At 39.0% G+C, this 15,616-nt stretch overlaps 1 protein-coding gene across 1 annotated transcript; it reads right to left on the reverse strand.

Moving 5' to 3' along the window:
* Positions 1-1,524: 1,524 nt before the first annotated feature.
* cabp5b (calcium binding protein 5b) lies at positions 1,525-6,444 on the reverse strand. Its single transcript, XM_033970849.2, has 6 exons — positions 6,387-6,444; positions 6,251-6,278; positions 5,562-5,705; positions 3,430-3,539; positions 2,480-2,627; positions 1,525-1,606 (listed from the first exon to the last, which is right to left on the reverse strand). Exons 1-6 carry the CDS (start codon positions 6,435-6,437, stop codon positions 1,578-1,580), a joined length of 510 nt encoding a protein of 169 aa, XP_033826740.1. The 5' UTR covers positions 6,438-6,444; the 3' UTR covers positions 1,525-1,577.
* Between the last annotated feature and the right edge of the window lie 9,172 nt (positions 6,445-15,616).

Raw genomic sequence — 15,616 nt, forward strand, 5'->3', positions numbered from 1 at the left:
GTTCATGGCTCCCTCAGATTCACAGTATGTACCTTATATAAAAGACAGTGGGACATTTACACAACCAGACAACGGGAGTAATCAGATAACCCAATAATTAGATCTGTTTTTTGGTGTGATCACGTACAAAGTGATTTTTAGAGTAACTGTTGTATTGGAAAAACTCTATGCAAATTGTACTTTTCTCTGTTATTTAAGAGCTTCTTTTTTGTGAACAATCAGAAAGAAATCAGATTACGCACATCGAATGTAACTAACGAATATGCCACTTCGATAATCGGATTAGATATAGGATCATAATCAGATTTTTGATGTGCATGTACAGAAACATCGCAGCAAAGTTCAACGGTGCAAACCCTACGACTCATTCTACGCACAAAAGAAAATAGTCTACTTTTGTTTTTCTGGAAATATTCAAACGTTCCATTCTTACTGTGCGCGGGCTTGCCTCTCCACAGATCTGACCAGGCACTTGGACACTGCGGCACCACCTGATTGTCTCCAGAACATACAGTGTCTACAGGAGCGTTTTTATACTTAGGTGACGTGATTCGACTTCAAAGATCCTTTTATTACGTGACTTTTGTGCGTTTAAAGTCGTGTGATAATGTCTGTCTGCATCTCTAAACGCAAAACGCTCTGTTCCACCTTGTGATGTCACGAAACTATACGTCTGAATTGATTCAAATGATTCTAATGAAGGTGTGTGGAGTTTAAAAACGCAGTGGAGCACTTCCTGTATCACCACATGATGACATCACAAGGTGGAACAGAGTGAAACAAAACACAGCTCCAGTTATGTGTTTGAGGAAACAATATTATAACATACATTTTTTAAAAAAGTAGCGTAATATGAGCCTTTTATTTTGTTTTCGTCGAGAATGTTCCACTGTGTTGCTTTAAACGTATCTATGGTATTGTTTTCGATGCGTTTTGATAATAAAAACAGCTGTAATTAAATAAATGAAAGAAAAAAACAATCGATAATCAGCCAAGTGTGACACATTTTTAATATAATTTACATAAAATAACACAAAAGTTAGATATAAGTACAAACATGTTATGGTTATTATAAGTAACAATCAGTAAGTTATTTCAGACAATACATTTAGTCCAAATCTTTTCTTTTTTAATCGAGTATTTGTCATTATTCACGTCAATATTATCCCCACACTTTTCATACCAAATAAAAGGCACAAAACAATGATGATTTCCAGCTGTTAAATATTTAGTTTTACCAAATGTATTTTTGCCATTATGTTATAAATACAGTGTCCTAAACAATAAGAACATAAGTGCTACATGTGCAGTCTGTTAAGATTATATATTTAACATAACAATCATAGACGGTTTGATCTAATTTCCTCAGTTTAAATCTAATCAGGGAGGTTAATAAAAATGTTTTGGACTAATCTAGTCAATATCATTCTATTAAATTAAATCACTATGATAAAATCTTAAATCAAAGTCAATATGAATTTTTTATATGTATATTTTCTCTAAGAATTAAACTATAAATCAGCCTCATATTAAGTCCGAGTGCAGTCGATACAGATTCTGCTCATGTTAATCCAGGTTCATTTTTGTGACATCATCCGCACAAACTCTGCAAAGACAAAAACAAAGAACCATGGGCTGTTTGTCTCATTATACTTTGTCTTAAAGGGGACGTATTATACTCCATCCTGACATTTCACATTTTTCTATTTGCATCATTTCCAACCCAAAACAGTGTAATTGTGTAGAAGTGGTTCAGGCTGGAGGACCTGGTCAAAGATCATGTTGATGAACAGTGAGTGTAAAATGTGTTTCACTTTCAATGACAACACCTGGATTAACTGTCTGAGTCCTCAGCTGGTGACTGTGAGGTGATAACACATAAAACACACACACATGCTAACACACACACACATGCTAACACACACACACATAAATGGTTTGCAGCAAAGCCAAATAAAGATACAAAACTTCTACTGAAGGTGTAAATATGTGTAACTTTAAAACACTTCCTCACTTCAGTGTCTTAAAGGCGCTGAACCAGATAAAACATCCACATCCTAAAGATTCACTCTGATGAGTTTATAAGTGTGTTTAACAACTTTCAGAGGCAACAGCGGAGTTTTGTCATCACTGTGCAACAACTAGCATGCTAACAGCACTATTTACTGGTTCACAGAGGTTAAAAACACTGGACAGCGTGCAGTGGCCTCATTTCAACCCAAAGAGCAACTTTTACAATATATCTGTGCTGTGATGGGATTTTTATTATTATTATTATTATTTTTTATTTTATTGTGTACAGCCCCTTTAAGTAGAAAATTGAAATCCAAGTATTTTTATTTGTTCTAAAGAATACCATATCCCCGAACAGAATTAGCCAAAACCTTTCAAAACTAAATTTGCCATGTGAAGAACACTAAAATATTAAAAACACAAAAGTTTCTTTTAGTAACATGTCCCCTTTAATGTCACATCTCACCTTCAAAATCCACTGTCCCGTCCCCGTTGTTGTCCGCCTCTCTCACCACCGCCTCGATCTCTTTCCGGTTGGTGTGTTCACCCAAAAGTTTCATCATGGCATGTTTCAGCTCATCGATAGTAATCGAGCCGTCTCCATCGATATCAAACTAAAAAGATAAAAAAAAAAACAAAAAAAACAACAAATGAACATGTGCACGTTTGAGTAATCTTTAAACTCTTGTATCGAGGACGTCATTGCTCTGATCACCGCCTGATTTCACTGACACTGATTTATTGGCTCAGTTTCATTGGCAGTTAGGTCTGCTACGTTTAAGTGCACGCCAGGAAAAACGAATAACTGGCCCTGTCCAATTTAAACCGATTTCTCAAAACGAACACAAACCCGGGAGCTACGATTGCGGATTGTGGTGTCGCGGTTTAAATCTCCCAGATCCAAATGACACATCTGGAAAAGCTGATACCTCCTCAGATACTCACTGCATGTGGCACAACAGCACAGTCTGATTTACATTAGGCGCTGATTAGGAGAGTCATTCAACTGTTCAGAGGATAAAACAACCAGGAAAATATCAACATGTGCAGTATTTGGACGTGTAGTCGCTCTTTTTAGATCAGCAAAGACGACAAACTACCATTTCTTACTGTGGACTAGGACATGCTGTTTTGTTTTGGTCCACTATGTTAAAGTGAAAGTAAAATGTAAACCCTCTTTGTGCTGCTGAGAGCAAATAATGTCTGAAAATCAAATACTTAACTAGGCTACTTGACACACCTGAACGCCTCGTGGCTCCCATTCACTCCTTCTTGGTTCTTTGACCTTCTGCAGCCTGGGACATGTGCGTTCTGAGTGTTTTTTGGGGATTAATTTGGTTGTTTATCGCCCTCTGTGTTCTCTGTGCGTGAAGCGTGCTGAGTGTGAGTGTATCTTTATAGAGAATCTCCACTCACCTCTTTAAATGCATCCTTGAGCTCCTTTAAGCCAATCATCCCTGCTGTTTCAGCCAGGAGCTTTGGTGTCATTAACTCCACGAAGTCTTCAAAATCCACCCGCCCGCCCACTGCAACCGGAGAAAATTAATACGGATTTGAAGCAGACATGAGCCAAATGAGTCTAGACGTGGACTGGAGAGAAATGTAGTTGTAGTATATGGTCACACAACATACACTGGAGGTCACACACGATACACTGGAGGTCACACAACATACACTGGAGGTCACACACGATACACTGGAGGTCACACAACATACACTGGAGGTCACACACGATACACTGAAGATAACACGTGATACACTCGGTTACTGACATCTTATTTACAGTGATTAAGGTTTTATATCAGATGCCCTATCCTGGTTTATTTAGTGAGGCTTGGGTTCAGCAGAGGAGTGTGTGTTTGTGGTTTGTTGTGATTGTGGTTTGTTGTGTTTGTGGTTTGTTGTGATTGTGGTTTGTTGTATTGATGGATCTAATTTCACTACAATGTACTGTTGTAAATAAAGAAAACCAATGATTCACCAATGTTCCCCAGTGTGGCATTGCTTTACTGTGGGCAGTGGTGGAACATAACAAAGTAAAAGTAGTAAAGTACTGTACTTAAGTACACATTTTAGGTATCTGCACTTTACTTAAGTAAATATTAAAGTGGATACTTTTTACTTTTACTTCACTACATTTGAGAGAAAGTATCTGTAGTATCTGTACTTGGACTATGGAGGGTTTGTTTTTAACACGATCATAGTTTGAGCAACAAAAATATAAAATTCAAAATATGTAGAAAAAATGATTGATGCACTTGTTTCTACTGAACAAAATTCAACACAAATATTGATCAAAATCAGGACATTTGAAGCCTCATAAGACCTCAACATCTGTGCAAAATACTTTTACTTTTTACTCTTTAAGTACATTTTTATACAGGTGCAGTAGATTTTTTCACATGATACTTTTAGTTGAGTATATTTTTTACTCCAGTGTCTGTACTTTTACTTAAGTAACAAAACTGAGTACTTTTATCCACCACTGACTTTTCCAGCCAATGTAAGAACATTCCACCGAGAAAAACAAGTGGCAGACTCTCCTCCACAAATGTTACACAGTTCATCTTTAAATACGGAGCCATCATTTTAGAATAAAACCATCTAACAGCCTCAGTCAAGTGATGAGACATTTGTGAACACGTCTGCTCTTTTCAGTGTTTCCTTAACGTGAGCGGTCTAATTTTTAAATGTTATTATTCTTATTCTTATTACTGTAGTGATTGTGCATAATTTCAAAGAGCAAACACAGTCTCACTCTCAGTCTGAAACATTTTAAACAGATCTGATCAGTTTGTTGTTAAAATGAGTTTTCACATCGGCTTCTGTCACATAAATAAATAAATAAATAAATAAATAAATAAATAGTAAAAGAGCCAGTCCTTTGAATGGCTCTTTAAAGTGAAACACATCCAAAACATTCAGGTCACGTAAAGGACAAAGGACAAAAGACAAAAGTCCCATCACTAATTATGAAATACAATTAAAGCCACAGTACCAACATTTTTATCATAAACGAGTATCAATCGTTTTTTTTCCATTCACTTTAACATTTAAGCTGACTTTACTTGTTTTTTGTTTTGTTTTTCCCTTATCTTTTGCTTGTATTACTAAACAACCTAATTTTGCACCAACTTTCATGGAGAGACAGAATAGTTTTGTGACAGAGATTCTGATCCTAGTTCATCAGCTCTTCTCTCCTCTTCCTGCGTTTGTGATCAATAAATAATATAAATCAATAAAGTGCATCATTATTTTCCTCACAGACTTGTTTTTCACTGAACAAATGGTTTCTACTCTTAAAAGCTACAGCACTTTAAATTGCATTGATCAAAATACGGGAGGATTAAGACATTTTTTCTTTCTTTTTACTTTATATTTGAAACTTTGGATTAGATCTGAATGACGACAGATTCAAAAGTTGGAAATAAACGATCCTGAAACGACTGGATCATGAGTTTGGTGAAGCAGAATGAAGAAAGTTCAAAGTGACAGTGTCTATATGAGATGAGTTGATAATAATCTAAATAAAGTGCTGCATTTCTTACGGTTCATGTTGATGTTTTGGCTCAGTTCGATGAGCTCCATCTCCGTGGGCATGTAGCCCATCGTCCGCATCAGGTTCCCCAGGTCTTTACAGCTGATGTAACCGTCTTTGTCTTTGTCAAACTCCACAAACGCCTCTCGCAATTCTGAAAAAGACAAAACAAAACAAGTACAAAAACTTATGAGACTAAATAAGACTCAGAATGACATGGATTTAAATTAAAAGATGGACAAATATGAGCAAAAAAAGTCTTAATTTTTTCAGTAGTGTTTGTGCTGATGTGTTTTATTTAGAAATATTTGAAAAGTTAAAGCTAAAAAGTGCAGAAAAAATTGTATAATAATTGTTTTTACTATTTTTTTTATTTTTTTATTTTTCATTTTATTTATTTATTTATTTTCCATATTTGCAAAAAAATAATTTCAGAACAAAAACGAAAAGTTGATTCAAATTGAGCTTATTCTTGTGGCTTTTGTCTCTGGGCAAAATGTCACTTGAGCTCTTTTAGTTTAAGCCCTAAAATTACGTAATGGCATCAGCAGATTTTCTATCCATATTTTAATTTTTTTTTATTTTCAGAGATGCCGTCTTATAGTTGAATAAATAAAGTACAAAATAATCACAACTAAAATGACCACGATCTAAAACCAACTATTATAAAGACAATATAAAATTCATAACTGTATTTACCATCAATTTCATCATTTGTAAGTCTTCTCTGCAAAGAAAAACAGAAAAAACAGTTTCACAGATTAAAATTTTCATATTTCATTCATCATTTACAGTTTAATAAATAAAAATTCAAGCTGGAACAGTTGTAACTTACATGTCTCTTAGTCGCTCCTCTGAGAAAAATGCACGGCTGTTTTAAACTCATGATCTCAGAAATCTGTTATTTACAAATTAGTGAAGAGAAAAGAAAAAAAAAAAGTAAATTGAAATTCTTGTTTTTGTGGCTATGTCCTTTGCTCTTCCTTCTGGTTCATGAGTCCGCAGCCGTCAAGTGCGTCGTGGCAGAGAAAGAAGAGTTGTGATGTGGATTATCTCGACAGCTTTGGTCCAGAAAAGCAAGATCAATCTGGCAGAGAGACGGCGTCGGCTTAACACGGACTATGTATCATACTGTGTACATGTGGTATGGCGGCGTAGGGCTTCACGCTAGTCATGTCCTGTGATTTATGATTCTGAGTTCACAATGCAACTTTCTTGTCTCCAAATGTTCTCGAAATGTTGTTGAATTTGCACCGTCTCGTAAAAATGTCCTGTTTCTCGCTGCAGACAGAAATGAAGCTGGAAATGACTTGAAAACATGCTCTTGTTTCACTCTTGGTAAGATATATTTACAGTTTTCAGATGAATGAATAAAGGGATAATCATTTCTGAGAGGGAGTTAAATTGTGAAATTAAAATTATGAATTGGAGGGAAAAAAGTACAAATTATCTTAATATTACTCAGTCTCATAAGGTTCTCATAAAGTCTATTTTCAATTAATTCTTTAACCAATTTACAGTTTATCAATTTACAACATTTACTTGTTTTTTTGTATATTTTTGGACATTTATTTTTTAATTTTTATTATTAATTATTTTTATTTTAAATTTATTTATTTTAACCATTTTCAGACTAAGGGAAATGGGTAAAGAGAGCCGTACAAACCCATAAAGCCAAGTTAAGATTCAGTATTTGCCTGGCATATGTGCTGCAGCTATACCACCGAGTCACAAGTTTAGATTTTTCATGTTCTTTTGTAAATCTCTTATATTTGTATAAACAGCCAAATCATTTAATTCTGTTTCATTTAAAAAGACCTATTGTGTTTGTGTCGTAGTTTATTTTTAAAGCACAGTTTGTACACTGTGCTTTAAAAATAAGTAATTTAAAGTACTTTACAGAATTTACAGAAGACTTTTGATTTTTGCAATGTTTTTAGATGGTAAAAGCTGTAAATGTTTTTGATTTAATGTGGCTGTTAAAGTTCAAATCTGAGTGCATTATTACCTCTAGATTTCCAGCCTGATTTGAAGGTTTTAGCGAGACTCCAGGTGACTGCTGAAACTTTCTCTGTGTTTCTGTGAACCAAAGGTGATGACTTCACTCTTGTCTGAGTTTAGCCAGAGGAAGTTGTTTTGTATCCACACACTGATCTGTCATCTGCAGAGTGGTGGTAGGACACATTATTGCTGCACATTAACTGGCCTAACAGAAGGATGTAGAGATTAAACAACAGAAGCCCCAGGATTGACCCCTGGGGCATCCCACAGGTCAAGGACATTTTATCTGAAACACATTTTCCAATTTCAATAATTTGGTTGAAGATAGTACTTGAAGCAGTTTAAAGCAGTATCAGAGATGCCCTCCCAGTTCTCTAGTCTCTGTAAAAGGATCCACAGTGTCAAAAACATCATTTGTCTCCTTGATAAGAGCCTCAGTCTCAGAGCTGTGGTGGGTCTAAAACCTGACTGGAAAACATCAAAGAAGAAAGGAGAAAGTGAATAAGCTGTTGGAAAACAACTTTTTAAAGGACTTTGCCTAAAAATGACAGATTTGAGACTGGTTGGTAATTGTTCATTATTGTGGCATCAAGACATTGTGTTGTGGAATTGATGATGTTTTTTATCTTGTCATTAAAGATACTGCAAACTCAAATTAAAATGGAAATTTCTCCTAACAGCAGCGGAGCTGAAGGGTTTGTTCATCTGTTTACTGTTGCAAACAGGACATGAGAGTTGTTACTGCAACTTCTAGTAATGTCTGAAAAATACCTCTCCCTTGTTCTACATAAACTGTGGTTGTTCATTGTGCATCTTTTCTCTGTAAAACTCGTACAGTAATAATCTGGTGGATCATTATGCTATAATTTGCACATTTTAAATCGCAGTATTCATCTGTGTACTCATCACAACACCTCCTGTGGTTAGCTTAGAGTTTTTTCCAAAATTACTATGTAACGCTGCCGAATACTTAATCACTGATTAAGAAAATAAAATTGGAAAATGAAGTTAGTAGAGAGCAGTGGGCGTGTTCTGGAGGAGGTGAATACGGGAGGTGATGAGCAAAACAGCGTCTTGAAAATAAGCAACTGAAGATTGCTCAAACATGTATGAATCACTCCAAATACAACTTTGAGTGAGTAAATGATGACGGGAAACAACTATGACATGGATCAAAGCTCTGAGTTTATTCTGTGTAACAGCTGCACTTTAATACAAACAGAGCAGAGCCTGCACTTAAGCTGCTTTTGTGACATTGTAACAAAATGTTGACATATTGCATGTTAAATTTTCATAACATTTGTGCCAAAATAAGATTAAAGTTGATTATGAATGAATTGCATAACCGAGGATGAATTATGAAATCTAAAGGATAAGAACATGCACAGAATATGACGTACGACAGTGACGTCTGACAGCACTGCCTCTGCAATGAGACCGGCAGCAAAATGACTCTGACTTAAACTCTAGAGAAATGCTACAGGTCTATAAGCCTCAGCGATAGCCATCTCATAAATAGTATTACGCAATTTGAGTGTCATGAAAAAAACATAAAATAAAATAAAACCAGTTAAAAAATAATATAGTGTCATGATCCGCACTGTCCGCTCCTGGTTTTCCTCCCTGTGTGCTCTTCCCCCTCCCTCACCTGCCTGTACCTGGAGCTGGGCGGAGCTCTCGGCTCCTCCCGCGCGCACCTGCTCTCCATCTGGCTAATCACCACACCTGCCATGGATAAGAGGAGATGGGGGAAGACACTCAGTGGGAGATTGTCTGTTTGGACTCACCCTGTTTGTGCTGCGTTTGTCGTCCTTCCTGTGATCCTGTCGTGCCTGTCGTCCTGTGGGCCCTTCATGTTGTCCGTTCCTGTGTCCTGTGTTCCCGTGTTCCTGCTCACCTGCTCACCTCCGGATCACCTGCCGTTCGTACTTTGTTCCATTTTTACAATAAATACTGTAAATATTCCCCGAGTCTGCATCCCTTGGTCCGCTACACACACCCGTTACGACATACAGTTAATAAATAAAACATAGACGCAATGTTTTGTTGAGATTAAAGTTGTGCTCTGTAACTGTTCTGTTGGAGAGTTTGCTTGGAGAGGTCATTTCTTTGCTTTGTTCTACAGTGTCATTAAACAAAACTATTGGGACATTTCCCCTCAGTCCCAGATGAGGAGAGCACATGTGCTCTGAGCAGAGATGAAGAGTAGATCCACTTCACATAGAGACAAAACAGAAGAGTGGAGAACGCCATCACTCTTTCTCTGAACTCTGTGTATGAACATCTGGACAAGGGCAAATCCCACAGCAGAACCCTTTTTCTGGACCATAGTGCAGCTTTAAATTGTCTCGTACCTGCAAAACTCATACAAAAACTGCAAACTCTTGATCTGTGCAAGAGTGTTAAAGTCTTTGCAGCACTTAAAGGTTCAAATCAATGTCCATATCTCTGTTGAACTCACTGTGAACACTGGCGCTCCACAGGGGTGTATCTTAAGTCCACTGCTGTGTACTTTGTTCACTGATCCGAACAGTCTGATCCTAAAGTACAGACGATACAGCTGTAATTGATCCTATTAAAGCAAATGATCACTCACATTATAGGGCAGAGGTGGAAGAAATAGTTTGTTGGCGTGAGCAGCACAGTTTGAAACTGAACACCTCCAAAACGTATGAGCTGGTCATTGATTTTGGGGAAAAAAATAAAAAATTCTATCAATGGTGCAGAGGTGAGCTGTAACTCTACTGTCCTGAGCTCACAGTCCTGTACAAGGGCAGAGGCTCAAAAACCACAGCAGCTTTTCACCCTATGGAAACTGAAAGATTTTACCCCAAACAAACAAAAGCGTCCTCAGGTACAGTCAGTGTGATTTGGAAATGCCACAACCAAAGAGCAGAGAGTTCTCCACAGAGGGCTCGGGCTGCGGGACATTTACAAGCAGAGACTTGTTTCTTGGGCATTATCATTAATGACCCGAGTGATCGTCCCGCCAGTGACATTTTTGAACTTCTTCCTCCTGCATTAAAAACACTGCACACAGCAGAACATTCTACCCAAAGGCAGATCACCTGAAACAGTTCACTTTAAAACTATAACAGGCAGTTTGTGCGTCTTTGGCTAAATGATGTACAAACTACTACTGTGTGTCCTTGACTCTTGTTTATATTATGTGGTCTGTGTTTTACCATTTTACCAAGAGGCTGGTGCTTCAGCAGAAACTCACATGCCTTTAACTTCACCTTTAACATACTTCATATTTAGAATGAACTATTTTAACAATAACAGTGTTACTGTATTTTCAAACACATTTTTTTCTCTTTTCCTTTTTTGTAAAATTTACTCATGGATGAAAGTAACATGGCAACACACATTTACAAAGACAAGGAGAAGTGTCTGGCTCAACGACATAATGGCAGTAGACACAAGTACAAAGAACTGCACAACCAATCACAAGGTCAGAAGGTTTTTTATTAATTAAATGTATTTATTCTTTGAGTCTGATGATAAACATATTGAACCTCCACAGACTTTCCACAGTCTTTTATAAGGAGCAAAATGTGTCAGTGATGAAAAGCAGCAGGAGGAGACAGGAGGAGGAGACAGCAGGAGGAGGAGACAGCAGGAGGAGACAGCAGGAGGAGGAGACAGCAGGAGGAGACAGCAGGAGGAGGTGACAGCAGGAGGAGGAGACAGCAAGACGAGGAGACAGCAGGAGGAGGTGACAGCAGGAGGAGACAGCAGGAGGAGGAGACAGCATGAGGAGGAGACAGCAGGAGGAGACAGCAGGAGGAGGAGACGGCATGAGGAGGTAACGGCAGGAGGAGGAGACAGCAGGAGGAGGTGACAGTATGAGGAGTAAACAGCAGGAGGAGGAGACAGCAGGAGGAGGAGACAGCAGGAGGAGTAGACAGCAGGAGGAGGTGACAGCATGAGGAGGTAACGGCAGGAGGAGGAGACAGCAGCAGGAGTAGGAGACAGCAGCAGGAGGAGGAGACAGCAGGAGGAGGAGACAGCAGGAGGAGACAGCAGGAGGAGGTGACGGCAGGAGAAGGTGACGGCATGAGGAGGTAATGGCAGGAGGAGGAGACAGCAGGAGGAGGAGACAGCAGGAGGTGACAGCAGGAGGAGGTGACAGCAGGAGGAGGAGACAGCAGGAGGAGACAGCAGGAGGAGACAGCAGGAGGAGGAGACAGCAGGAGGAGACAGCAGGAGGAGACAGCAGGAGGAGACAGGAGGAGGAGGAGACAGCAGGAGGAGGAGACAGCAGGAGGAGGAGACAGCAGGAGGAGGTGATAGCATGAGTCCAACCATGAGGAGTGTGTCTGTGCTGCTGCTGTTGGACACATGTTCAGTCTCTGTGACTGTGCAGCTCAGTCTCACGTCCCCTGTCCTGTCTCATGTCCTGTCTCATACTCTCATAGTAGTGATGCCACTGTGCCAGATTGCATGCTGGGATACTCCCGGAGTGGATCTGGAGAACATGTGGATCTGGAGAACATGTGGATCTGGATGCTCCATGTTGCTCAAAGAGTCACTGAAGAACAAGTTCAGTATTAATGTTCTCCATTAATGCTCCAGCTCAGTGACAGAACATGAGCCTGGAGACTCTGCAGTTCTACTGTGTCAGACTCGCTCCACTGTCACACAAAGTACATTTATCTGTACAAAAACACTCTAGAGTTCTTCCCTCTGGATGCGTCTTCAGACCAGTGATGTTTGTAAAGGACAAATATTAGTGATGAACTGCAGCTGTCTGTTTAAAATCTTCTGATCCTCTGGTGTGTCTGAAAAGCTTCAAAGGATTTTCAGACATTTCAAACCTACAAACACAAAAAACAAAAACTGGTTCACCCAAAGGACAAACCCCCGATCCACAAAGAAATCATTCAGTGTAGAGAAACGAAACAACCACTGAACCAAATTCACCAGCACCGTCCTCGAGCATCTCCCCAGTGCATCTCCATCTCAAAGCCACTGCCCACTCCTCTGAAGAAAGTCAAGTACAGAGCTCAGCCAAAGAAAAGAAATATTTTGAGTTAAAGAGGCTTTTTTTTTTTTTGTTAAAAACAAAAAGACAATCCATCTGTGAACAGGAATGAGGCATTTAGACATAATGTAACTCCGGTTTATAACTGCACACAGTGAGTTATTGTGATGTCACAGTGATGATATTGTGATGTCACAGTGATGACATAGTGATGTCACAGTGATGGCATTGTGATTTCATGGTGATGTCATTGTGATATTACAGTGATGACATTGTGATGTCACAGTGAGTTATTGTGATGTCACAGTGATGACATTGTGATTTCATGGTGATGTCATTGTAATGTCAGTTACATCACAGTGATGTCACAGTGATGTCACTTTCATAAAGGTCATACACATAATAGGTCAGAGGTGGGACCAAGTTGTTACTTTACGGGTCTCAAATAAGTCTCAAAGTCTTTGGCCTCAGAGTCAAGTCCCAAGTCAAAGAGACAAATCCAAGTCGAGTCCTGAGTCAGTGACACACAAGTCCAAGTCCTCTGAGCTTTGAGCTTCAAGACATTTGAAGCCTTTGAAACTAAGTATGAAATACACCTCATATTTTTGCTATTTACATACCTTTAAACTAAAATTTACTACCTAAAAAATCTTGGTAACAAACAGGGATGTAACAATGTCCAAATCTCACAGTATAATATTTATTAGACTGTGAGATTTATTATACGGGGCGACTGAGGGATTACACAGATATAATATTCACAGTGATATTTTGTAGAGCAGCAGGACTTTGCTTTTTCCTGACCTTGACCTCAGTGTGAATCATCACTGTCATAATCCACAGAATTATAAGTGCTTAATAACAGTTATTCTGTCAGGTAGGTCTGCCCTAGAACAGAGGATCATGGTCTATGAAGCTTTTCTTTTTTTTTTTTTTTAGCTGTTGCTGCAACAAAGCAATGACCTTAAACAAGGGGGCTTCTAATCCAATTTATTGTGAGCGACATTATTGTAGGACATTTGACAGTGTGATGTCACAGTGTTTCAGTACAAATAGACAATGGGGGAGGGACATGTTCCAGTTTGGTCCTTTAAAATTAAGCACTGAAAGTTTCAACTTTATTAAGAAAAGTGGCTTCTAAAAACATGATTTAAAAAAAAAAATAAATTTAAGCATCAAGTCATCTCAAGTCACCAGACTCAAGTCCAGTCCCAAGTCATTTCAAGTCCAAGTCGAGTCTCAAGTCTTAGTCCATTTGTGTTATTTACAAGTTGTAGAGTTGGTATTTCATTTGGACATTTGTTTTGTGTTTTACATTTTTTTAAACCTGTTAAAATATTTTATGTCTTTATACTGCACTCATGTGGACAAAGATGGTACAGCACAGACCAGAGACCAGAGACCAGACCAGAGACCAGAGACCAGAGAGACCAGAGACCAGAGACCAGAGACCAGAGACCAGAGACCAGAGAGACCAGAGAGACCAGACCAGAGAGACCAGAGACCAGAGACCAGAGACCAGAGACCAGAGACCAGAGAGACCAGACCAGAGACCAGAGACCAGAGAGACCAGACCAGAGACCAGAGACCAGAGAGACCAGACCAGAGACCAGAGACCAGACCAGAGACCAGAGACCAGAGACGAGAGACCAGAGACGAGAGACGAGAGACGAGAGACGAGAGACCAGACCAGAGACCAGAGACCAGAGACCAGAGACCAGAGACCAGACCAGAGACCAGAGACCAGAGACCAGAGACCAGAGACCAGAGACCAGAGACCAGAGACCAGAGACCAGACCAGAGACCAGACCAGAGACCAGACCAGACCAGACCAAAGACCAGAGACCAGACCAGAGATCAGAGACCAGACCAGAGACCAGATTAGACCAGAGACCATAGAGACCAGAGACCAGACAAGAGACCAGAGAGACCAGAGACCAGACAAGAGACCAGAGACCAGAGACCAGAGAAGAGACCAGAGAAGAGACCAGAGACCAGAGACCAGAGACCAGAGACCAGAGACCAGAGACCAGAGACCAGAGACCAGAGAACAGAGACCAGAGACCAGAGAACAGAGAACAGAGAACAGAGACCAGTTCATTTTGTGCTATATTGTTAAATGCTTATGAAATCTCACTCTATTTTACTATGTGGTTTTAAGACAGATACATTTGAAACTATGATTGGTCCAAATTAGGTCATTTCAAGCTTTCATATGTTTAAATTTTGCAGTGTGATGGTTCAATATGTGCTCTAAACCATAGACTGGACAGAGCTAACCTGTTACCCTAGCTCCCGTTACCTTCAACAGCCTCGCTCTCGATTGGCTCTTTGGTTGCTATGATACTGTCGTCTGAATTCCACATATGTAAATTGGCCCCTGTAGCCGTCAGCCTCAATGAGCTTCATCTGACCGGAGCCGAACGTCATGGGCGACGTCACACTCTGTAAGCCCCACAAACAAAATAATCTCTACAAACGGAATCATTTCCAACAAACTTAATCACAAATCTCCACCACAAAAGAAATAACCATATTTCAGGAAAAAAAAAAAAAACATAATAGCTATTACATTTGTAGGTGTTAATTATGCTTCTGGGTGCAAACATGTTGTTGACTTTTACACTTTTATATTATTTTTGGTCTCAAAAACAGCAAGATTAGTCCAGTCTCACTGGTAACTACTACAGTAATTACCAGCAGTAAGTACTATGGAAAGTACCAGTAATTACCAGTATATACTACAGTAAGTACTATAGATAGTACCAGTAATTGCTAGTGCTATGAACTTATAATTAAATAAAGATTCATCTGCCTCATTACAACATATTCTTTAATACTATTTACTTAATGACATACTGCAATAAGTACAGTACTAGTACCAGTAGTTTTTAGTGCAAGTATCACTTCTTGTACTGCTATAAGTACCACTGTAAGTACCACAAAGTACCACTATTAGTTATACAGTATCAGTATAAGTACCAGCCAAAGTACCACCAGAAGTACCATAGTAACTACCCCAGTAAATACCCCAGTAAATACCAGTCAAGTACCTACTAACTACCACAGTACCTCCT

Source organism: Periophthalmus magnuspinnatus, chromosome 8 (assembly GCF_009829125.3).
Source record: "Periophthalmus magnuspinnatus isolate fPerMag1 chromosome 8, fPerMag1.2.pri, whole genome shotgun sequence".
Classification (NCBI taxonomy): domain Eukaryota; kingdom Metazoa; phylum Chordata; class Actinopteri; order Gobiiformes; family Gobiidae; genus Periophthalmus; species Periophthalmus magnuspinnatus.